Source organism: Atractosteus spatula, chromosome 21 (assembly GCF_055471065.1).
Source record: "Atractosteus spatula isolate fAtrSpa1 chromosome 21, fAtrSpa1.hap1, whole genome shotgun sequence".
Lineage (NCBI taxonomy): Eukaryota > Metazoa > Chordata > Actinopteri > Semionotiformes > Lepisosteidae > Atractosteus > Atractosteus spatula.
Genome location: NC_142726.1, coordinates 13,143,628 through 13,166,128, shown reverse-complemented (window position 1 = coordinate 13,166,128; position 22,501 = coordinate 13,143,628). Strand labels below are relative to the sequence as shown.

At 40.3% G+C, this 22,501-nt stretch overlaps 1 protein-coding gene and 6 non-coding genes across 7 annotated transcripts in view; 3 read left to right on the top strand and 4 right to left on the bottom strand.

Annotated features, from left to right (window-relative positions):
• Positions 1-1,265: 1,265 nt before the first annotated feature.
• The window catches only part of vac14 (vac14 homolog (S. cerevisiae)), a 48,312-nt gene continuing 27,076 nt past the window's right edge, over positions 1,266-22,501 (top strand). Inside the window, exons 1-12 of the mRNA XM_088939022.1 lie at positions 1,266-2,192; positions 4,446-4,596; positions 5,280-5,447; positions 6,177-6,239; positions 6,678-6,785; positions 7,095-7,204; positions 8,531-8,652; positions 9,073-9,210; positions 10,694-10,837; positions 16,413-16,476; positions 20,323-20,467; positions 21,343-21,408. Coding sequence (XP_088795148.1) covers positions 2,089-2,192; positions 4,446-4,596; positions 5,280-5,447; positions 6,177-6,239; positions 6,678-6,785; positions 7,095-7,204; positions 8,531-8,652; positions 9,073-9,210; positions 10,694-10,837; positions 16,413-16,476; positions 20,323-20,467; positions 21,343-21,408 — 1,383 coding nt within the window. The 5' untranslated portion in view covers positions 1,266-2,088. The remainder of the gene's footprint in view (positions 2,193-4,445; positions 4,597-5,279; positions 5,448-6,176; positions 6,240-6,677; positions 6,786-7,094; positions 7,205-8,530; positions 8,653-9,072; positions 9,211-10,693; positions 10,838-16,412; positions 16,477-20,322; positions 20,468-21,342; positions 21,409-22,501) is intronic.
• On the bottom strand, positions 12,201-12,271 carry trnag-gcc (transfer RNA glycine (anticodon GCC)). The gene has a single exon. It is a non-coding gene; the product is annotated as a tRNA-Gly (tRNA).
• Positions 12,654-12,724, bottom strand: trnag-gcc (transfer RNA glycine (anticodon GCC)). Its single transcript has one exon. It is a non-coding gene; the product is annotated as a tRNA-Gly (tRNA).
• On the top strand, positions 13,599-13,669 carry trnag-gcc (transfer RNA glycine (anticodon GCC)). Its single transcript has one exon. It is a non-coding gene; the product is annotated as a tRNA-Gly (tRNA).
• trnag-gcc (transfer RNA glycine (anticodon GCC)) lies at positions 14,803-14,873 on the top strand. The gene has a single exon. It is a non-coding gene; the product is annotated as a tRNA-Gly (tRNA).
• On the bottom strand, positions 15,453-15,523 carry trnag-gcc (transfer RNA glycine (anticodon GCC)). The gene has a single exon. It is a non-coding gene; the product is annotated as a tRNA-Gly (tRNA).
• On the bottom strand, positions 15,959-16,029 carry trnag-gcc (transfer RNA glycine (anticodon GCC)). The gene has a single exon. It is a non-coding gene; the product is annotated as a tRNA-Gly (tRNA).

Here is a 22,501-nt window from a genome sequence, read left to right as displayed (position 1 = left end):
TTTCCATTTAATCTCAATTCTGTGATGCTGGAGATGGACACAAGGCAAATTTGTGGAGCCTCATAGATGCACCACAGGACAACAGGGTAAGCACTGTGGCCATGAAACTTCTCTGTATGGATCAACAGACCTGTGTTAGTCTGCTTTCTCTGACTTGAACTTAATCGGGACGAAGTTCCAACTGCATCTGTCTGAAGAGAACCTGAAATAATTAATACCACATATCTCATACACCACCTAATTAAATTAATAAAATAGTATGTGTGGATGAAATGGATCCTATCCTATTTATCAAACATTTTTAGATACTTTTGGATACAAGCACTGTAAAAATACAAAGAATTATTATTATTATCATTATTATTGCCAGTAGTAGCAAAGTGGACATTACATTTTTTAGGTTCTTGAAAAGTTTGTATGTTCTTCCTCTTTTTAACAATGACAAAAAATGTTTCAGACTCAAAATAATGTTGATTTATATACTTATTGCCTTTTATTTATAATAAAATACCCTTACACTTATATAGCACTTTTCTGGACACTCCACTCAAAGTGCTTTACAGGTAATGGGGACTCCCCTCCACCAATGTGCAGCCCCACCTGGATGATGCGACAGCAGTCATAGTGCACCAGTACTCTCACCACAAACCAGCTCTCAGTGGGGAGGAGAACAAAGTGATGAAGCCAGTTCACAGAAGGGGGATCATTAGGAGGCCATGATTGGTAAAGGCCAGGGGGAAATTTGACCAGGACACCAAGGTTACACCCCTACTCTTTTCAAGAAACACCCTGGGATTTTTAATGACCACAGAGGGTCAGGACCTTGATTTCACATCTCATATGAAGGACAGCACCATTTTTACACTATAGTGTCTCCCTATTAGGTATTGGGACTCACACAGACCACAGGGTGTGTGCCCCCTACTGGCCCCACTAACACCTCTTCCAGCTGCAACCTTTGGTTTCTCAGGAAGTCTCCCATCCAGGTACTAGCCAGGCGCACACCTGCATAGCAGCAGTGGATTGTGAGTTGTGTGTTACAGGAGCTGCTGGTACTAGTAATTATAAATACTAAAACGCAATGAAAAAGCAATTATCAGAAATAATAAATACTTAAACTGTCCCTCACATAAAATCACAGAAATCATTAAAAGACACTACCTTTACATCACAACTTTCTTTCTTTCTTTTTCAGTTTGGGAAAAACACTAATGAATGAATCCCTGACTCCTCGCTCGACTATACAGCCTTTCGGGGAGTGGTGAAGAGTCATGTGACCCGGTCAATATGGCTACCATGAGCTAGCTTGTTTTGAAGCGGGTCTGTCAGTACAGTCATCTACCTGAACTGCATCTCTGCTCTTTATCTTCAAACACCTGGGGGCAAACGCTGAATCGACTCAGGTTAAAGGGAGCAGGTTATCCGAGAATACCTCGATGGTTGTCATTTGAGGTTGACACTGAAATCCGTCGGTTCTGCTAGTTTGTGATCATCACCAGTCTGTCATTTAGAAAATTAAAATAATTACTTGGTGTACTGTAATACTTCTATCAATATTTTTGAGGAATTAGTTTTTTGTTGATGTTAACAGGACCTATGTTCTGCAGTCTACATGTGCATGCATACTGTAGCTTTTAAGCGAACACTTGTCTTTATTGAATATAACGTATAATTGTGGCAGTTATTTGAAGTTCGGTTTATCTAATTGCTGCTCAGGGGCGATTTTTTCCCCCAAATCGCTTGACGTTTTTCGTTTCTTCCACCGCACAACAGTGTGTCACCTGTGGAGAAACTGAAAGAACATTTTTTCTTTACCGAATACTTAACATGAGTTAACCCATCAAAGATCAAAGGTTCTGTCAAGTAACTAACTCGGGAGAGTTTATTTGGTGAATTTACATTTTATTAAGTATTTTTATTTTATTTTTCAAAAACCTTAGAACATATATTATCTGAAACGGGTAAGAAAACCAAAGTCCTTACGGAGAAATTAACATCGAAGCATTAAAACAGCTGAATTGGTGACGAAAAGGAAAGGCTGCGCGTTTTTTTATTTCTTTTTGATTGCGAATTGCGAATTTTGCGAAAATGAATACGGAAAAGGATTTCTCACCTTTGACTCCCAACATCGTACGAGCCCTCAACGATAAACTGTACGAAAAGAGGAAGGTGGCTGCCCTGGAGATCGAGAAGTAAGAATATGCATAACTTTATGTGTGTCTTTATTAACATGCACCTAATCATAGCCAGTCTATAAAGAGATGTGAAAGACGACGGGTGCAGGTTTCCTATGGTGTGTAACGGGGGGGCTGCAATTTGTCACTCCTTATTAGAGTTTAACTGGTTCTAAGAAGATGCAAGTTTTTACATTGAATAATATTTGTGTTATTGTAGCAGTGACGAGCAGCTGTCTCCTTTGATCAAATCTGAAGAATTTATAATGGGGAAAACTATAGAAGCTTAGCTGCAATATGATGAAGTGGTAGATATACCTAATGGCAGAATATGCACTAACGCTAGTTGGAAAGGTTTTGGCATGGCGGTTTCTATGTAAAGATCAAGTGGAAAACCACATGATTCCAAACTAATTAGGAAGCGTGGTAAATAGGATGGACGTTGCTTTCTATTTTCACTTTGGGTTTATCTTTTTTTATGAAAATCATCAGACGGGTCCAAACGGGAAATGGATTAATTTGTTCACAGCAATGGCGTAAATCGCGATTGCTTATTTTAATATTGCCCTGCAAAGTCGATATTGATTCGCGGAGCTAGCGAATATGTTCCAGACATTAATTAAAGAGCACATTATATAGTCTGTCCCCTCAAAATAGTGACGCACCATTGACCATAAACAGTGAAAGAGAGAGTTATGAGTCTGATCTAAGTGTCATATGACTGGAGTCAGAGGGTGAGAGACTGAGAGTTCTGATGCAGAATTATTGAACCACGTGTCTCCAGATACAGCAAGCAGGAAGAGGGGGCTTTCTGGCAAACCATGATTGCAGGCGGTTCAGTGTAGACGTAGGCATGAATGTGATTGCAATAGAAAATGTATAAATCTTAAATTGCTTACAAGAGTCAGTCTCAAATCTCTATAATATCAGATTTGTTTCCAGAGTTTCTTTTGTTCTGCTTCTAAATCCAAAATCAGTGTGTCAAGTGAATGGCCATATCATTATTCTGTGTAACTACTAACTACATTTTTTCTCTGGCAAAAATTCCATCTGAATGCCGTTATCTTGTGCTTCAGTGTGAAGTGAAGCAGATGAAAGCTGTTATCTTCTGAAATCTGAGATAACGGATCTTGACCAAGATACCTTGTGTGGCAGGCTGGTCTTGGAAGGGACTGTCATAGCAGCTGACTTGTCCCTAGGAGCTATCAGTAGACATGAAGAGTGCTAATTAGGTAATTAGAGTAATATTGGTGGTTAATTCCACATTCTCACAGGGCAGTTAATTAGTAAAATGTCTGGTTTTAATTAATATTTTCACTAAATTGGTGGCGCTTGGGTTTTGGTCGCTGTCTGGGGAGGCTGCTATCGACTGAGCTTGCTGGAAAGAACTGTGCAAGTGCTCTTGCAGTGTCCTGTATTGTGTGTTCAGATCTCTGAGGGTGGGAACTGTCATATCTTGACTAAGAGAACTGATAACAGAAAACAACAGGTTCTCCCTCCACCAGATGAACAAAACTCTTCTTTTATTTATCCTGCAAATTATCCAACTTTGGGTTACTTTCAAAAGTGTACAGTATACCATCACTACAGTATATTGAGAAGGTCTTCTTGACACTGCAAAGCTTTGTAGTTGAGTTCCTTGGCCTGTACTGGATCTTGATCCCTTTGTGTCGAATGTTGCTTTTTTTTCTTAATTTCCTGCTTTGGTCCCTGTGGATCAGAAGTTGGTGAAGGTTAGCACTTTTCTTGTCTTGGCAAATTTAACTTCTAATTTAACTTTTTTAGGTAAAACCTTAGTAGCAGGCCAACTTTTTGATCTTCTCAGTAGTTACAAGTTTATAGGAAAGTTTTAATCGTGGTTGCTTGCAAATCACTGCAATGAAGGACTTTTGGTATTCTTCATGTGGAGACAGATGCTGACAATTTCTCTACGAGTATTTTTGTTAGATCTTTTAGATACATTTTAACACTGCTTATCATATGGGTGAATATGCATAAGTGTTCTCTGAATCCTCTATTATTTAGTATGTTGACTATAGGCTGCTTCTAATAACATAATTAGAAACATTGTCTTGATTTTCATTTTTATGCTGTTGATACTCAGACTTGATGTACAGTATCACTTCCATGACTAGCCATTCATGGTCTTGTGGAAAGCTTAAGCGAGATACAGACAAGGAAGGCTACAAGTCGAGTCATTTTAGGTTTACTGTGGTGCGTGACAGATGTGAGAAGGCAAATGTTTTGTATGCTTTGTTTTGCCTCTGGCAGGCTGGTGCGAGAGTTTGTGTTGCAGAACAACTCCACCCAGATCAGGCATGTCATCCAGATCTTGGCTGCAGAGTTTGCCCTGTCTCAGCACCCTCACAGCCGGAAAGGTGGGCTCATCGGGCTGGCAGCCTGCTCGATTGCACTGGGGAAGGTAAGCACTGCTTCCCAAACAGGTAGGCTTTTCTGAAGCCTTAAGCCCTTTAGTGAGGGTACCTGCTGCACACATATGGCAGAAGTTAATTTCTAGCGGTTTACCAAGTTTTCATCTGCTATCAGATAGTGTTTGCAGTTTCCTGGCATTGCAGTTTCCAGTTTTTAGCCTGGGAAAGAAGTGAGTTTGCAGTTTTTCAATTTTACCCTCAATGTAATGAGGATTTTTTAATACAGTACATACTATTGGAGCAGTTCCCAGGTGTTAAGCCGTGTTTACCGATAGCCAAAGAGCTTTCTTTGGGAAATCACAATGTAACTCTGAAGAGTATGTTGCACTTTTGTTAAATTTGATCTGTCCTGCTTTGTATCCAGAATTATGTATATATATATATTTTTTAATTGTTTGAAGTGGAGAGAAAAAGAGTAGAAAGACAAAAATACAAAGTGAGTTTCCTTGCGATGTCTTCTAGCATGGTGTCCAGCCTTTTCTCAATCCTGATCAATTGCTAAGTTCCACTTGTTTTAATGTTTAATGATTGTTTTTTAAAAAGTGAGTTGCTTTTTCATGTTGAGATGTAGCTTCATGAAGCATGCACGGTAAACGTATACTAGAAGAGAAACAGTCGTGAAAAGTAGTAATTGACGGAGCTCCTGGATCGACTACTTGTTTGTCCTGTGCAGGACTCTGGGCTGTACCTGAAGGAGCTGATCGAGCCTGTCCTCACCTGCTTCAATGACTCTGACAGCCGGCTGCGATACTACGCCTGCGAGGCCCTCTATAACATTGTGAAGGTGGCGCGGGGAGCAGTTCTGCCTCACTTTAACGTGCTGTTCGACGGTCTCAGCAAGGTACTGCCGCACCACACAAAAAAACCTGGGAGGTGATCAGAAGAGATCCAGTGCTTCTGCGTCTTAAACTGCACGCTTACAGTCTCGCCAAGCCAGTTGGCTCTTGTGGTTTAATGGGAATTCATATGTGCTAATGTCCTGATGACCTGGTTTCTGGACTCAGACCAGTGTTTAGTATAACTATAGAGTGAGGAACACTCTCTAGCTTTATTTCAGTACAGTACCATACAATGCATGTCTGTATGCAGACCTGTTTGTACCAATAATTATGTGTGTTAGAGAAGACAGTGTTAGAGTATTCTCTCATAAAAACATCCAGTTGCAATCATGTAGATTTAGCCAATAGTTGTAGAACTTGCTTTACTAAAGATACACTTACTTTGCAGTGATATTGAAAGCACTATGAAAATGCATTTTCTTCAGCTTATTCAGTGTTCTTTTTAATTAATAGTAATCTTATTTTGTTTTAACTTGTATGGTCCTGTTGGGTAAATGTTTTTCCCAGAAATTTTTATCACTGTTTGAAATTGTTACTTAAATAGTACAACTAATGATTATTGGTAGCTAATGTTTTAAATCATTGTGATATTGTTCTGTAAATCAAAAGTACAGTACTTCTATTTTATCCCCTAGTCACTGTCACTGAGCAATCTTAAAATCCCTAATTATTTAGATATTAAAAGGAAACAAGTCATAGCTATTATTTTTTTTAAATACTTTATTATGTAGCTAGCGGCAGATCCAGATCCTAATGTGAAGAGTGGTTCAGAGCTCCTGGATCGTCTTTTGAAGGTGAGTGACAGCATGTTTAATTTAATCAGGATCTCACATGATTTTGTCAAGTTATCAAACCATGAAAACCTAAAGGATTCATTTCATCAGGTTTATTATTACTATATATTGTTCTTTTAATGGTGTGCAAATTGACTCATTAAGGAATTAATCAGGCCATGCATAGCAAGGAACTAATACCTGTATTTGAAAATTTGCAGAAGCTATGAAAAAACAAGCCCCATTGATAATGAGAAGTGAAACAATGCCAAGGGCAGTGGTTTATGTAAATAGTATCAGAAAATAGTTTCTACAGCTGCTTTTGTCTTGAAAGAAAAATGCCCAACATTTATAGAAATAGTGAATTTACCTTAATATTTTTTGTACTGTATGTTTGTGAGGGAAAGAGCACCATTGTGGCATTGCAGAAGGATTTGAAATGTTTCTTTTGTTCCTCAGGACATTGTGACCGAGAGCAACAAGTTTGACTTGGTGGCCTTTGTTCCTCTTCTGAGGGAGAGAATATATTCCAACAACCAGTATGCCCGCCAGTTCATAATCTCTTGGGTGAGTTCTGCATCCACAGCTCTCAACAATGAGGACATGAAAGAAGTGCTGGTGCACTAGGAGTGAGTTCATTCAGATATACGTGCAACTTCATAGGCATGATTCTTGAATCTTTTCACCAAAAGGTTTCCTTCAATTATAGTACTGTGGTTATGTGTTGTTCAAGCAAAGGACACGTCAGTTTCAGAAGGTGTCTCTGTAATTAAAGTGGTGTGGGTGATAGTTTGTGGTTCGTTTGCTCATCTGTCTCTCAGTGTTTATAAGGCATTTCTGCGTATCGGTCCTGATCCTGACCATGTCCTGCTCCAGATCCTTGTTCTGGAATCGGTTCCAGACATCAACCTGCTGGATTACCTGCCTGAGATCTTGGATGGGCTCTTCCAAATCCTGGGGGACAGCAGCAAAGAGATCCGCAGGACGTGAGTGATCCTTTGGGTGTTTCTGAGGGACGGTGTAGTTTTTTTACAGTTAGTGGGCGAAAAAAAAAATTGAAACACTTTGGTAAGCGAGGACCACCAAGTATATTGAAAACAAGGGCTTCCACATGGGTAGGGCTTATGTGTTAATTAAGCAGCTAACATTCCAGCATGCTCAGAGTCAGGTATGAAAATGCTGGACAGGCCTGTCTGCCTGTAGTTATGGTTAACAAGTGTAAGAGTTGGACCTTAATGACTTTGAAAGAGGCGGGATTATTGGTGTGCATTTGGAAAGATCCTAAACTGGAAAGATCCTGAAGATCATTAGCAAAGGGCAAAAGTGGGTGGAAACCATTATTCTGGGCTTTAATGATATTCAAGGCAGAGGAGCAACTGCAGATCAATTGACTACAAATTTCAATCTTTGAAGAAAGCAGTTTAGTCAAGAACCGATCAAAATCTTTCATCAAAAAAAGTTGCTAAAGAACTCTGTAGAGTTCTGTAGAGTTCTCTGTACAGTACAACTCTGTACAGTCAGATTGCAAATCTTTCACCGCATCTGGCAAAACATTGTTTGTGAGTCCAGTGGTGCAAAGAGCACAGGCAGTGGACTACCAGGCAGTGGAGAAATGTGATACAGTATGCGGAGATGATTTGTTGAGAACATGGTAAAGGACAATTTGAGTACACCCGTGGCATCAAGCTAAAGAATCAATCTATTGAGCATGAGTATGTTTTCGGACAACACCTGAGACAGCTTTATCCACCTCCATCAACTAGCCTTGAGTTCACTTTATTGTGGAAGAATGGTGCAGCATCCCTCCTGCAGAATTTCCAAAGCTGGTAGATTCAATGCCACAGTACATACAGGCGTACTGGTGGCCCAGTGCCCCATTAAGTGAATTAAGTCAATTAAGTGACTTTATCTGCTGTTTCCATTTTTTGCCTACTAGCTGTAGTTCACATAATAATCAGATGTTGTTAAAATAATGTTATCTGGGTTGGCCACCTGTGTCCAGAATAAATTATTGTATAATGTATTGTGTACCAAAATGACCATTTTATACCTAGATTAAGCTAAGCATTTCTTTTTGTAAAAGCAAGACATTATTTACTTATCTTACAAAATAAGGCTTGCAAAGCTTTTTAGTCAGCTTGTGTGAGCCTTTCTGAAGTTACCCTTCTCCTTCTATATTGCTGTATTGTGTGAGGAACCACAGGTACCTTTTTTAAAACCAGGCATTTTTTTTTCTATTTTGAACAGTTTCTGTTCTGCATTGTTTTGCATCTTCATGGAAAATTAAAATGGGTGTGTTTGCTTGTTTCCAGTTGCGAGGTCGTTTTGGGGGAATTCCTCAAGGAGATCAAGAAAACACCATCCAGTGTTAAATTTGCTGATATGGCCAACATCCTAGTCATCCACTGCCAGGTGTCAGAGGAGTCCAAACTGAGTAAGGCATCCATTTCTAAGCACATGACATTTCCCTTGTGCAAGTCATCTGTTGGTTGCAGATACTAGCAGTGTAATTCATCACAATCAATGGTGAAAGCACAAAAAACAATTTATAATTTGACTTCCAGACATCAATTATAATGTTTTCAAGTGTAAAAAGCACCTACTTTTGTGCAGTATATCCCAACTGGAAAGGTGATAGCAACATTGCTTGCAATCTCTTGTGGTGTTTGATGTTTAAGCAGGTGTTGTCACTCTTTTCTCAGAATTGTACTATTTCATATTCCTTATATCTAAAGTCATATGCGTTCTGATTGCCTCCTTTACTTAGTGGGGAACATACGCCTTCAGAGATAGCGGGCTATTGTCTCTTGTGTTTCTGGTGATAATGCCTGTTTTTTTTTCTTTCTCTTTGAAGCGAATGATCTAATCCAGCTCACAGCCATGACATGGATGCGTGAGTTTATCCAGCTTGCTGGGCGTGTAGTGCTGCCCTACTCCTCTGGCATCCTGACAGCTGTGCTTCCCTGTCTGTCCTATGATGACCGCAAGAAGAGTATCCTCCAGGAGTCCCTGTGAGCATCTTAACTGAGAGTCTGGATTAGTATGAGAGTATTAATATGAGAAGGATTAGTTCAGGGAAAGGTCCTGGACCTTCTTATCAGTGGCAAAGACAGCTTCTGGGGCGGTGTGGTGGCTCTGTGGCTAAGGATCTGCACTTGTGGCTGGAAGGTTGCTGGTTCGTATCCTGCAGCCAGCAGAGGAATTCTACTCCTTTGGGCCCCTGAGCAAGGCCCTTAACCCCAGCTGCTCCAGGGGTGCCGTATAAATGGCTGACCCTGTGCTCTGACCCCAAGCTTCTCTCCCTGTCTGTGTGTCTCATGGAGAGCAAGCTGGGGTATGCGAAAAGTCAAATTCCTAATGCAAGAAATTGTATATGGCCAATAAAGTGATCTGTTATTTTGCTTGATCATTCGGATTCTCACACTTACCAAAATCTAGTACTACAGTGAGTTAACGGGTCTTATAACTCTTTGTTAATTGGTGGTTTCATTATATGGGTGCGATAGGCAGAACAGGGTCTCTATTGTTTGAACAGTAGGGCTAGCATGGAGAAAGGCAGACAATTCCATTTCTGTGTTGAAGGTGGGAGAATGATGAGGTGTCCCCCACAGTTTTAGAGTTTATCTGACATACCTCACTTACATGTGCAATTAGTACTCATTTTATCCCCACTAGATATCAGTTTTGCCAAATGTATTCATTGAATCTAGACTATCGTATTTCAACTTATTTTTTAGGTAACTGTAATCATGTTTTGTGTGCATTGCATCCAGTGGTCCTGTTGAAAAGCAAGCTTGCCAGGATGGCTCATTCCAGCAAATGGTGAAAAGAGAAACAAAGATCCATTTCCATATCAATTCAGAAACTGCAGGAGTGCGATGCTAGTTAAACAGCGATCAGTGTGACGTGTAAATGTGAGTTGTGACTGCTGAGAGAACAGCAGCTTGCTTTATTCTCTAATTAGCAGAGTTGTTAGTTTTTAACTGAGAAACTGAATCAGGTGCAAAATTTTCAAGCAATAAATCTGGTGAACTTCAAAACCCTTTTTTCCAACACTATAAATGGAGAGGTGTAAAGCAAAGCGGTACTACTGAGAGAGATGTCAACACTGACAATTTAATCACGGCAGCGCAGAGTTACCTAAAAGACTGGGATCACTTGTCTCATTTCTTATTACTGCCTTCAAAATGGCAGTGGACACATGCATGCAGCCTACCACATGTGGAAATCAAAACAACTGTCCTTGAGGTAGATGCGTTCAGATTCATTTAAACTGTTTATATTATGTTTTTGTTTTAAATGTTGTGACAAAGGACTGTGGTTCAGTGTGAAGGAAAGACCTTGGAATCTGTAGGTGTGTGACTTGAGATGTGTGGTTTGAGTGCTCCACTGCTTTGTTTAAGAAGGTGTTAAATAGGAATTGAGCAGGAGCCCATCCTAGACTTGGCCTTGCCCCTTAACTCTTAACACACCAGGCACCAAGGAGGCTGCCAGCGCCTGCAACCAGAGCCTGATGAAGCTGGTGACTCCAGAAGATGATGACGAGGAGGAGGTGGCCCAGCCAGGTGACAGCCAGCTGCAGGAGGACTCTCTGCCCAAGGTGCAGGACAGCCTGGACAGTGAGTGCTTGCTTTTTGAGGTTGGGCGGTTACTGGATCATATACCATTTGGCGGCTTGTGCACATTCAAGCTTTGAAGAAAAGGTTGGGTACTTATTTGCTGCTAATGCTTTTAATAACAGCTGGTGTTTGTGTAAAGGACCTGTGAGTGAATTACAAATATGAGAGGACCCACTTCATCCACCCGCTGGAGTGCGGGACCCACCTGTGTAGTGTGTGGCAGCCCCTCGGCGCAGCAGATCAAGTGGAGAGCTGAGAAATTACCTCTGTTGAATTAAAGGGGAGCTGCACTCCCAATTTTCAGACCGTTTATAAAATCTCGATGACAAAATAAATTCATTGACAGTATTGCAAAATTTTACAAATTTTAGATTAAGCATCAAAACTTTTTGAAAGTACTGTGTGGTTGCCATGTTGTAGGGAGTTCTGTGTTCTGTGAAGTAGAGAATTACATTGTGATGTGACCCCTTCCTGCTCACTAGTCACTGTTATAACTGTAATCAATATAAGAGCAAATAAGTACAGGTTGTGCTGCAGACATTTTAACGCAGAAATGTTCCAAAGTGATCTGCATGCAAAGTTCCATTTATCATCAAAACCGTCTTGAAGCTGAGATAAATATTTCTATTGGATTAAAAGAAATGTATTTGCAAGCCTGCTTCTTTAAAATATAATTAAGCGGCTTCATGGCACTGGACGTTTGGTTGACTCATTCTGGATCTCAGAATATGGCGCTGCGCATACCTGGAAAATGTGTCTCTTGTCTATTGGAGTTTTTACACGTTACTGTGTACATTTTACTGTCATTGTGGCTTGGAAGGCACTGATCAGTGCCGATTCTTTCCAACCCTGCAATACGAACATAGTGTTGCAGTTTCCCTTTAAGGAGGAAATTTAGAGAAGCCAGATGTGGCATTCTCTGTTTCTGCGTAAGCTTTAAAGAACAGTTGTGGGGTGCGTTTCCATTTTTCTTTTCCAGTTACCTGCCGGTGCAGAAATAACGTTGACTTCTTTTATTTCCCCTATGAGTGATCGCAAAACTAGCTGCTCCATTAATTGTACTGTTCCAGATTGGCATGTTATTTTTAGAAGCAAATTGTCAGTTTTCAGGTTTGCACCTAAATAAGGCTCCACAGCCAAAATGATTTACTTTCTTTCTTAAATAGGAATCTACCTATAACTTGTTTCTTTGCCTCTCTTGCCCACATGCAACTCCCTGCTCTTCACTTTTCTTAATCTGGTTTGCTTTTAAGAGTTTGCTATTGCATCTAGCATATAATCTACCATAGATAACAGTACAACTGTTCTGTGGTATCAGCTATAGGCAATTTAAAATAAATCGACATAAAAAAGAGTTTCTTTCTGCATTGGCCGGGAATCGAACCCGGGCCTCCCGCGTGGCAGGCGAGAATTCTACCACTGAACCACCAATGCTGAGGTGAGTGCAAGACTCTCGCACTGCTTCTTAGAGAGAGGGAGAGCAGAACTGCCACATCATCAGGGGAGGGGCCGGGAATGGAAGAGTGTGATTCCAAACCAGGGAAGAGCTCAGAAATGCTTTTTGGTGTGTTAGAAAAAAAAATCTTTCGTTTTGTTTCTTACCTTCCATTGTAGACTTTACATTTCCCCGCAAGGTGGTGAGGCAAAAGCTGAATTTAATTTTTGTTACAGATAAGTTGTTTATCCAATGATGTTTTTTTAAAATTATTAAAGGAAAGTCTCAGTTAGGGAAAAAGTTCAGCAGCTGGAAGAAAAGTGGAAGTTGAAAAAGCAGATGTGTAGTACAAAAAGAAAAGGGGGGAAAAAATGTTTTGTTTGCATTGGCCGGGAATCGAACCCGGGCCTCCCGCGTGGCAGGCGAGAATTCTACCACTGAACCACCAATGCTGAGCTGGGAAGGCTAGTTTTCAAAGAGCAGCCGAGTGAGAGGCTCAGTTCCTATGCGGTTAGAGGTGGGTGTCCCCTCCTCCTTCCACATACTCACATCACACAGTTCACTTGCTTTCCCTCCTGCCTGCTGGCAACTTGGTATTCTGCTATCGAGATGGTCGTGTCTTCAGTCGTTTGCTGTCTGGATCTAGTAACTGCAGCTCAGAGGAGGAGCTCCGCAGGCCCAGGTTCGATTCCTGGCCAATGCAATTGTTTTGTTTTCCCGAAAATGAACCTGTAAAATTTCCGAGTCTCACACTTCTGCTCCCTGCACTTGGAAACTGTGAGATGCCTGGGGATTGTGAGATGTGTGGAACATGTTTAAGAACAATTAGAATAAAGCAAAATAACGAACTTTGGCTTGCTCCTGAACAAACCCTGTTCCTTTTTTGACAAATGTGAACAAAAACCCAATTAATGCTAAATTAGTACCAAATGTAAACATGCAGAGTTTTTCATTTATTTGATATGGGAATAACTAACTGTATGGTGTCATGATTCTTAACAGGAAGAAGTGGGTGGATAAAAACACCCATAATAAATTATGAAGAATTTTAAATTAAGAAATTATGAAGGCCAATTTTTAAACCCTTTTGTTAACCTATTCTTTTCTATGCACCTAGTTTAGCCTCCTTCAAACCATCCCAATACATCCCAGTTCAGGACTGGTGAGACTGCCTTATGTCTTTTGGAATGTAACAAACAGTCTTGCCTGTTTCCTTTAGTGGAAGCTCATGCATACTCAGTGTCAGTCCCTCCCTCTCTTGGTGATGTGGCATTCATGTTCTCCCTTCGCCTCTAGGATGCAGTTTGGAATCACCCTGTCAGCAGAGCATTGGTGGTTCAGTGGTAGAATTCTCGCCTGCCACGCGGGAGGCCCGGGTTCGATTCCCGGCCAATGCAAGCCTTCCCTTTTTTCAATTTAAAACTAAAGACATTTCAAGATGATGCAGGAAGGACAGAAGAAAACTCTTTATTACCGATTTTGATTCTAACAGAATGCTGAGTTCCTCATTTCTGTGTCTCTTTCTCATTGTTGCGTCTTAATTCTTTAAGTACTCTTTTTTTTCCTAATTGATCGATACAATACTGTGGTGGTGCAAAGGATCACACTACACAGGTATTCAGAACTGTTAAATTGAACCATCCTAAATTTAAAAAAAGTGTGTGAGTGAGAATGCAACTGCTAGCCTCCTTTGTTTCCCATACTTTGGTATGTTTTATACGTTTGGCTGTTTTGTTCCGTTTAGATGCTTTATGTTCTGTGTTGTGGGCAAGTGAATTATTTCAATAGATCACTATTTATTATTACTTAATTTTTTTAAAAGATCAGTAGATGTTTGAACTAGCACTGCCAATCTAATGTTCATTATATCATCATTCAGTCAGGTTTTATTTTATTCAATACCTTTTCAAGGTGATCTTTGTATCAGAAAGATTAAGTAGGTCTGTTCAGACCGTTAACTCGGTATCCAGTCCTACGGAAAGAAAGTCTAACAAATATTTTTTGGGGCTTGGAACTGATTGCTTTTTGTTATAACAGAAATTAAAGCAACATTGGTTTAGATGAACCTTTTAATTCTAGAAATCAAATGTAGCACTGGCAAAATAAGGGTGACACCCTTTTTCTTATGCAATGGAACATGGTTTCGGACTGTGTTTTTAAAGAGTAGATTAATAATCCAAGTGTAGAGGATCTTGCTCAAATTCTGTTTGAAAATCTAGAAAGTTTCACTTACTAGGACAGGACTGCATAGTATTTTCTTTTTTTTTTTTTTTTGCAAGTCCAGGGGTATGTTTCAGGTACTTGGACTTTACGCTTGATTTTTAAAGTAACACTTGCATCATGTGGCTCACTCTTCCCCTTGGTAATTTGCCATTGAATCTGTTCCTCTGATGTGAGCTGGCAGTGGTCTTCCCCCTCCTACTGGCATGCATGCTGACTCTTCTGGCTGTTGGCTAACCGGTGTGTCTTTCATTACGTGATGCTGTGGTGAACTAGTAACTGTGGCTCTGCACAAAAGTTTTTCACCTCAGCATTGGTGGTTCAGTGGTAGAATTCTCGCCTGCCACGCGGGAGGCCCGGGTTCGATTCCCGGCCAATGCAAGTGCAGCTTTTTTTTTTTCTTTCTGTTCCACAAATGATTTTATGACGTTTTCATGTATAGTAATGTTTTTTTCTTTCATTTATTTAGTGTTTTTCTTGCACAAAGTGCACACTCCTACTGTATACAAAATCTTAAAAACAAGCATTCTCCTTATAGCCTAATCAAGAATTGCGTTTGGTTGACGTCCTCCTTAATTTAACCTTGTGCTTTACTTTCCAAAATACAGGATGAGATTTGTCCTGGGCTCAAACTTGAACCTTTTCTGCTGTTTTTAATATGTATCAAGTACTGTAATATAATACTGTAATTATATACTGTAATATAGTGTAGTTTATCCTCGTGTTTCTGGAACATCTTTTGTGGTATAGACCTGTACAGAATACTTTTACAAATGTTTTTTTTTAAACTTGATATTTTATTCATCAGATGTGCAGTAATATATGATGCATAAACAGTTCAGAATCAGATGAGATCTGTAATTGTATAAAGTGTTGCATTTTCCACAAGCCGAGATCTGGAGCTGATCTGTAAATGGAAAAGGTGGGGGGGGGGGGAAGCTTTTTAAAAAGTATCGCTTGTGCATTGGCCGGGAATCGAACCCGGGCCTCCCGCGTGGCAGGCGAGAATTCTACCACTGAACCACCAATGCAGATGCGTATGTATGCCTGTTGCACTCCTGCTTTGTGGGACGAACAGCAGGAATGCCACATCACCAGGGGAGGAGGGGGGCTGGGAATGGGGGAAGCCACACAAGAGAACTGAATCCAGTAAAATGGCTGTAGGCTAACAGCCAGCCAATGGTGCAAGATATTGCTTTCCAAAAGATAAGAAAAGAGATCGTGTGCCCTCACCACAGGACCCTTACCTGACACTTAACAGCTTAGCAGCTATGAAGGTAACTGGGTTGAATGTTGTTTTATTTATTTATGGTATCACAAGTTTTCTCTTTGTACTTCCAAAGAATATTTGTCTCGTGGATTTCTCATCACTTTTTGTGCAGTGTGCAGCCAGACATGTATGTGTTTGTCTTGCATAGGTCATAAGTTGATGTTTCGTATGTTGGTTGTGGAAAAAAAATTTGCTTTGCATTGGCCGGGAATCGAACCCGGGCCTCCCGCGTGGCAGGCGAGAATTCTACCACTGAACCACCAATGCTGAGCTGGTGACATGTCTTTAAACAGCAGCCTGTGTAAGGAGAGAGAGCAGCGCCCCCATATCATAACATAAAGTGAATAGCAGTGCTGTCACAGATTTAACAATTAGAAAAACATTTTTAGACATTATAAACATTTCCAGCATGTAGCATTATTATTCGAGAGGCTTGTTCTCTGTTCCTCAAGCTGTGACAGGAGATCTTGCAGTGCAACAGTAAGTGCTGTCCCCTCTTCCTTCATTAGCATAACAAAGTCTTTTTTATGGTGTGCTGAGGAGATTACACTGAGGGGTCTGGTGCCCTTAAGGCGACTGGCTGTCACAAACTGTAGCAATGAGGGCTTGTATGACACAGGTGAGCCTTCAGAACTTTCTTTGTTTTGCAGATTCACTTAATGCTTCACAAGACTCTGTGGGCTTCAGCACTATCAGCTTCTTTGCTTCTACAAAGTAAGTTCATTTCCACATTTGTTTCATTGAAAACTTTAAAACTTTAATTGAAATAAAATTTAAAAGCGTTGTTTAGGATTTATCATTTCTTACCAGGGGACACAGAATATAATGGAAATTACATAGTGACTGAGGGTTCATTTTGTATTTCAAAACAGCATTTACATCATGTGTTTTTGCCACTACTTTCTGATAAGGTGAAACAATCAACTTTGTCAGTGTACCTGTGAAATTTCTGAAATAGACACTAATTCCAACTTGGCTAATTTTGTCAGATTCCATTTCTCATTAAATTGCAACTAACCCAGCCCTGAACAGAAAATATTTAACATGACTATGACACCTCATGGTTTCTTCAGCCTTGCTCTAAATGGAAACTGTGCTCCCTCATCTGGCTGTAGGAAGGTGCTGCAGGGTAAAGCTGTCTAAAAATTAAATGAAAATGGGAAGACTAACTGTATTTCCAGGTTTTTCCCTTCTGATTATTTCCTCTTTGGCTTTACAGCAGATGGTTGTCTTATAACTGTAGAGGAAGAATTGAGGCCTATTTTTTATTTTCAATATCAACCCTTCATTCTTGCCAGCCATAGCACTGCACGTCCTTAAAGCTGGTCTCCAGAGAGTGGGCTGTGCATGTGCTCCGAGTGACTGCAGTTCGGGGGTGCAGGGGTTAGTCTTGTCCTGTGTTAACAGGAGAGCTGCATGGCTCAGTATCTTCTCCCTGGTTTAATACAGGTTGCGCTTCTTGTCTCGAGCTTTGCTTTGGCTCGTTTTTCACGTTCAACTCATCATGTCAGTTTCCAAGTACTTCCAAGTACAGTTTCCTCTTTTTTATCCTCTGCCTCCTAGTCACCTTAGTCAGTTACCCACTGGATTTGAGAGAGAAACATTATTCTAATGCTCTCCTATGCCCACTCCCACCAATAACATTGCTCCATCTTTCCTTTGCCCATTAACTTCTGTGTCCTGCTTTTATTCCCTGCCACTGTATGTCCTTCAGATTGTAATGATTAATTTGTAATGGGACTATGTGTCTTTTTCTTAAAATAAAAGACACGATTCAGGGTTTATCTACCTACAGCATTGTATGATGCCTCAATAATTGCAGGGCATTTTACTGATTGACTTGCTGTCAAGGTTTTTTGGTAAGTTGGTAAATTGAAAGATGTTTCAAATTATAAGAATAAAAATCGTCTTGTCAGCAGTTTTTTTTGTATACCTCTGGTGGTCCTCTGAGTTTCAGTTTTTCTCAAAGGTTTTATTGGTCCCAGAGGTGGTATACTCTTAATCCGTACTCAGTAGTATTTCTTTTTAAAGAAAAGAGGCCAGTTGATCAAAGGATTTTCTACTTAGGATTGCTATACTAATTAAAATAAGAAAACTAACTTCTTTCCTGAAAGCACCTAACCACAAGCTCATTCCTCTGATGTTTCATTTTTTAGAATGCAGGATAAAACAAGTAACACCTTCAACATCTTGCAGGAACATTCATAGTATTTGGTGATGCCTTCTTGATTGAGCAATGAATTTACTGTAAAAAAACAGCTCTTAAAGTTGGTAACTGACCAAAGACTAAGTATAATAAATACAAGTTCTAAGCATTTGTATAACACTTTTCAACCGGAAGAGCTTCATGCCTGGTAATGGACCCACTTCAGCTGCCCCTGCATTGTAGCCCCTACCTACAGTAGTTTACTCGCCCTTATACACCACAAGGTGGAGGATGTTTTAAATTAAGACCTCAAGTTAAATAGAAGAAAATTAGTACAAATCCTTTTCCTCCATTATGCCATTATGTGCATAGCAAAAATGGGCATACTCTATGGTGGTTGTGCTGTGTATGGATGATGAAAGAAGAAAAAAGAATATTAATTTTGTCAGCAAATAACCGTGTAAAGCAGATTCTTTTACTATCCATACAAATGGTTGCAGAATGTAAAAGATTTTGAGAAAATTGACATGGTAATTTTAAAAACATCTATACTTCAACAGGAAAATGCAACAGTGGGATCACTTTGTACTTCTTGTACTGCAGTTCTAAAGAGGCGCCCGTTAATGGTAGATAAATCAACCATAGGCAGTGTGAAAACAAATGCAGTGTCTGAAATATTGTTAACAATGTGTTTATTTTTAAATAAAATACCATATTCTGTTTTAGCTGCAGATAAGCTTCATTAGGCGATTCTCAGCCTGTGTTCAGTGGACTAGTATTTTTTGCTACTAAGTTATCACAAGATGCTTAAACTTTTCAAATGTGAAAATGCATCAAAATGTCAACTCTTCAATTCTGTTTTTATTTTTGTAGCAGTGTTTAAAATTTGCATTATTGTAAAAAAGTGCATTTTAAGTGTGCAAATCATACATCCACATATTGCTGCAAACTGGAAATGTTCATGCTACAGCAGTGACAGCAGTCTCTAAGCAGTGCAAAATAACTGCAGCAATTCGCTTTCTTTCAGCAGTCCATCTTGGAGCAGCTGTTGGATTATCTGCAGTTGCATTCTAGCCACCAGAAGTTTTTTTTACCCCACAGTGACGCACATAAAAAAAACATAGTTATTCCTAATATTTAGTTTTCCTGCATATGTGCCCTTGGGAGGGAATTTCTTTTGCTGAGAAGAACACATGAAGAAGGCATATAGTTGTGTGTTCATTGTTGATGCTACAGGGTGTTATCTGTTCTTTAAGCACATGACATGCAATTCAGCTGCCACTACCTTTGCCTGTGGACTTGGAAGCTCCAACTGTGCTTCTTAGCTCTTTCAGTGCATCACTGAGCGACGGTGAGACAGTGGTACAGGACACTCCAGTCCTGTGTCACTCCTGGCAGTCTGTCTCTTAGCTGTTGCTGGTCCTCCCACAGGGGGGCAGTGGGGGCACGCGGGGATCCTTTCCACACTGCACAGCAAGATGCGGCGCCTTATTAGATGTTGTATCTTTGTCAGATCGCTCTACTGCTGCACCTGACTTTCATAAAATCATTGGCCTCTAGGAACAAAGACGAATCCACTAAGAATGGGTCATGCCTCCATGCTTTTTAATGTATAACTATTTCTACTTTGCATATACTGTATAACTATCATTTTATGTACCGACCACCCTCAAACAACAAAAACAACGAAAATAGTTTGTGAGTGCTCTGGAATTAATTGGAAATGAATTAAACTTACACCACAGTATGTTGGGTTTCAGAGAAATGTAGGGAGTTTCTTTCTTAATGACTAGGGTTCAGTATGAAGGCATGCTTACACATTCCTTAGGCTGTTTTGCTGTATGAGTTGCTTTAATTGAGTGTATTCACTTTTAATGAGTCAGATTTTCCTTTGTGGTAATTGCTACCCACATTCCTTACAATTAGCGTGATCTCCCTGCTGTAGTGTGGGATTATTATGCAAAAGAATCCATTTCCAGATATGAGTGCTGGAAATACTGAATTATTGATTTACCCTTTTTACAAGACAAAAATGTACATATTTGATATACTGTCCGTTTCTGTGTTGTATTGTTGCTAGAATAATTTAAGATAGTGCTTGCTGTCTTGTTTCATTAATATTATATTAATATAAGGCAACAGCATAATACCTAATTCTAACATTCAGAATAATGCCACAACATTTAAAAATGGCTTGTGGATAAGAAGAATGCTAATCAGTAGTCAGAAACATTCCCCTGTTACCCCTTTTCAAGTTGAATAGGGTTAAAAATCACTTTTGTTCACCAGCTGATTCCATAATCAGTCACAATGCCAGTGATAAAAGCAGGTTGTTGTGCGGAGAAAGACCTTGTGCTGTTGTAGGATAGCTTGCACAGATCACGGCTGAATATCTTACCCGTTGTGCATGCCAGTAACGACCGGCCCCAGGTGACCATGGACCTGGATGGTATAGTGCAGGTCCTGGACAGGCACCTCCATGAGTCCTCGACTGGCATGATGACCCGCATCGCGGTGCTCAAATGGCTCTACCACCTGTACATCAAGACCCCGCGTAAGGTGAGTGCTGCGCAGACTGCCTCCTTATACTCCATTTCTGCTTTCTTCTATTTCTTAGATATTTATCATATATATTCTTACAGTATGTGTGATATATGATATCTGCTTTGTGTTTTTATTTCTTGTATTTCTGACTGCTTTCTTAAATTTCTTTAATCTGTTTTTTTTGGGGGGGTTTCTGGTTGTTATTTGGCAAGAGGTTGGTTCATGGCCATTTGACATTCTGGGATGTGACTTTCAAATTCCATCTTGCACTGTTCTCTGAAAGACTTTGGTTGTTTTTGGCAAATTCTTTCTGTATTCAATGCTTGATATAGACAATGCATAGACAATTGATGCTTTTATTGTTACATGGTTTTTCTCAGCTTTTTTTTTAGAGTGCATCACTGGTTTTGGATATTTGTGTTATCCGCACTGCAGACATACCAGTGTAACCAGTACGTCAGTCTTTCAATTCAATTCAGTTTATTTTTCACAACAACAAGGTTGCCCCAAGGCACTTGACAAAGCTGTGTGACAATACATGACATTACAATACAGAAAGAGAAAGAGAAAACGCCAGAAGACAACGGAGGAGAAGAGCCAAAAACTCCTCTGTAAGGAGAAAACAAACCTCTAGGGGTCCAAGGTCAACTGGCTGCCCAAACGCTCTGGGCACGCTAAGATTTTACAATTCTAAAAAAGTACTAAATGTGGAGTATTAGGTCTTCCATCCTTCTGTGTGCCAGTACTCCATCCAGATCTCTGTAGACCAGCAAATCCACCTAAACGATAGCTAATCCTCCTAAACGATATCTCTTTCACGCTCGCACGGTTCAAATGATAAGCTATGCTTCTTGATGATTTTAAACTCTTCCTCTTTTTCCCCTTTGCAGATGTTCCGCCACACTGACAGCCTCTTCCCAATGCTCCTCAAGACTCTCTCTGATGAATCAGATGAGGTAAGCAGAGTTTGCCAACTGGTCAAAAGCAGTGACTATGCCCAACCATAACTCTCTTTATCTCCTTGGCCTGACCTTTTGCACTCCCCCCAATCTGAGTTCAATCCATCTCTGTACTGCTATTATTCTTTCTGAGATTTATGACAGCACCATCTTTTTGAGCTAATCCAGAGCCCTACTGAACATCTAGTGTGTCATCTACACTACTTCCAGGGAGTCAATAAAGAGACTGACTCAAATTTAAAAACGGAGAATGACTCCACTATGTCTAATGTCTGTAGATTGTCAGATTTGCAGATTTCCATGTTGACTCTGTGCACTCTTGCTTCATTCATAGGAAAGCAAAACTGTCCCCATCTCTAAGTTACCGTAGCTGGACAGAATGACAGCGTTGGTCTAAATCAATCCTTTGTTTCCGTTTCCTGGCCCTAGCCCAAGCCAGCTGATTTGATGTACTGTTCTGAAGCGAAAGGGGTCTTCAGAATGAGCTGAAAAGAGGCTGTGTCTCATTTCTTTGTCAGTGGAGATAGAAAAAGGAAATTGTGCCTTGTGGGGTTTTAAAAAAGGATTTACTTCATCTCATAAACGCGGCGTTTTGGCTGTGAGAGAGCGGGGCTGGCGCTCACTCCAGTTCCCTTCCTGTGGCATGGATCGCCCACAGCATCGCGGCTCTCTGTGCTCTGCCACCACACTTCCGCGCACAGCTCTATTTTTAGGAAAGTCAAGCAGGGCTTGTGCTTCTGGTGCATTTTCCACTTGTTAAATTTAAATATTTATGGAACATCTTTGAGCAGTAGGAAGTTTGATTTTTAAAGAGGTCCTGTCCTGCGGTGGGTCTTTTTTCAAAGTGCTCAAGATAGCTTCTTGAGCACGTTCTCAGTGCTGAATTTAAAACAGTGCTTCTCTGTGCACTGGCTGTGGGATTGTCCTGTAGGCAGACATTGCCCGTCTGAAATGTATATACAATTTGTTCATAATCATGTTTTGGGGAGTACTGGTAATCAAATACTTTAAAGAGCACTTAATAACGGTGCTTGGAACAGGTTTGTTTGCTCCCTTGAAAACGATTGGCTGAGTTTATTTAGTGCCCTAG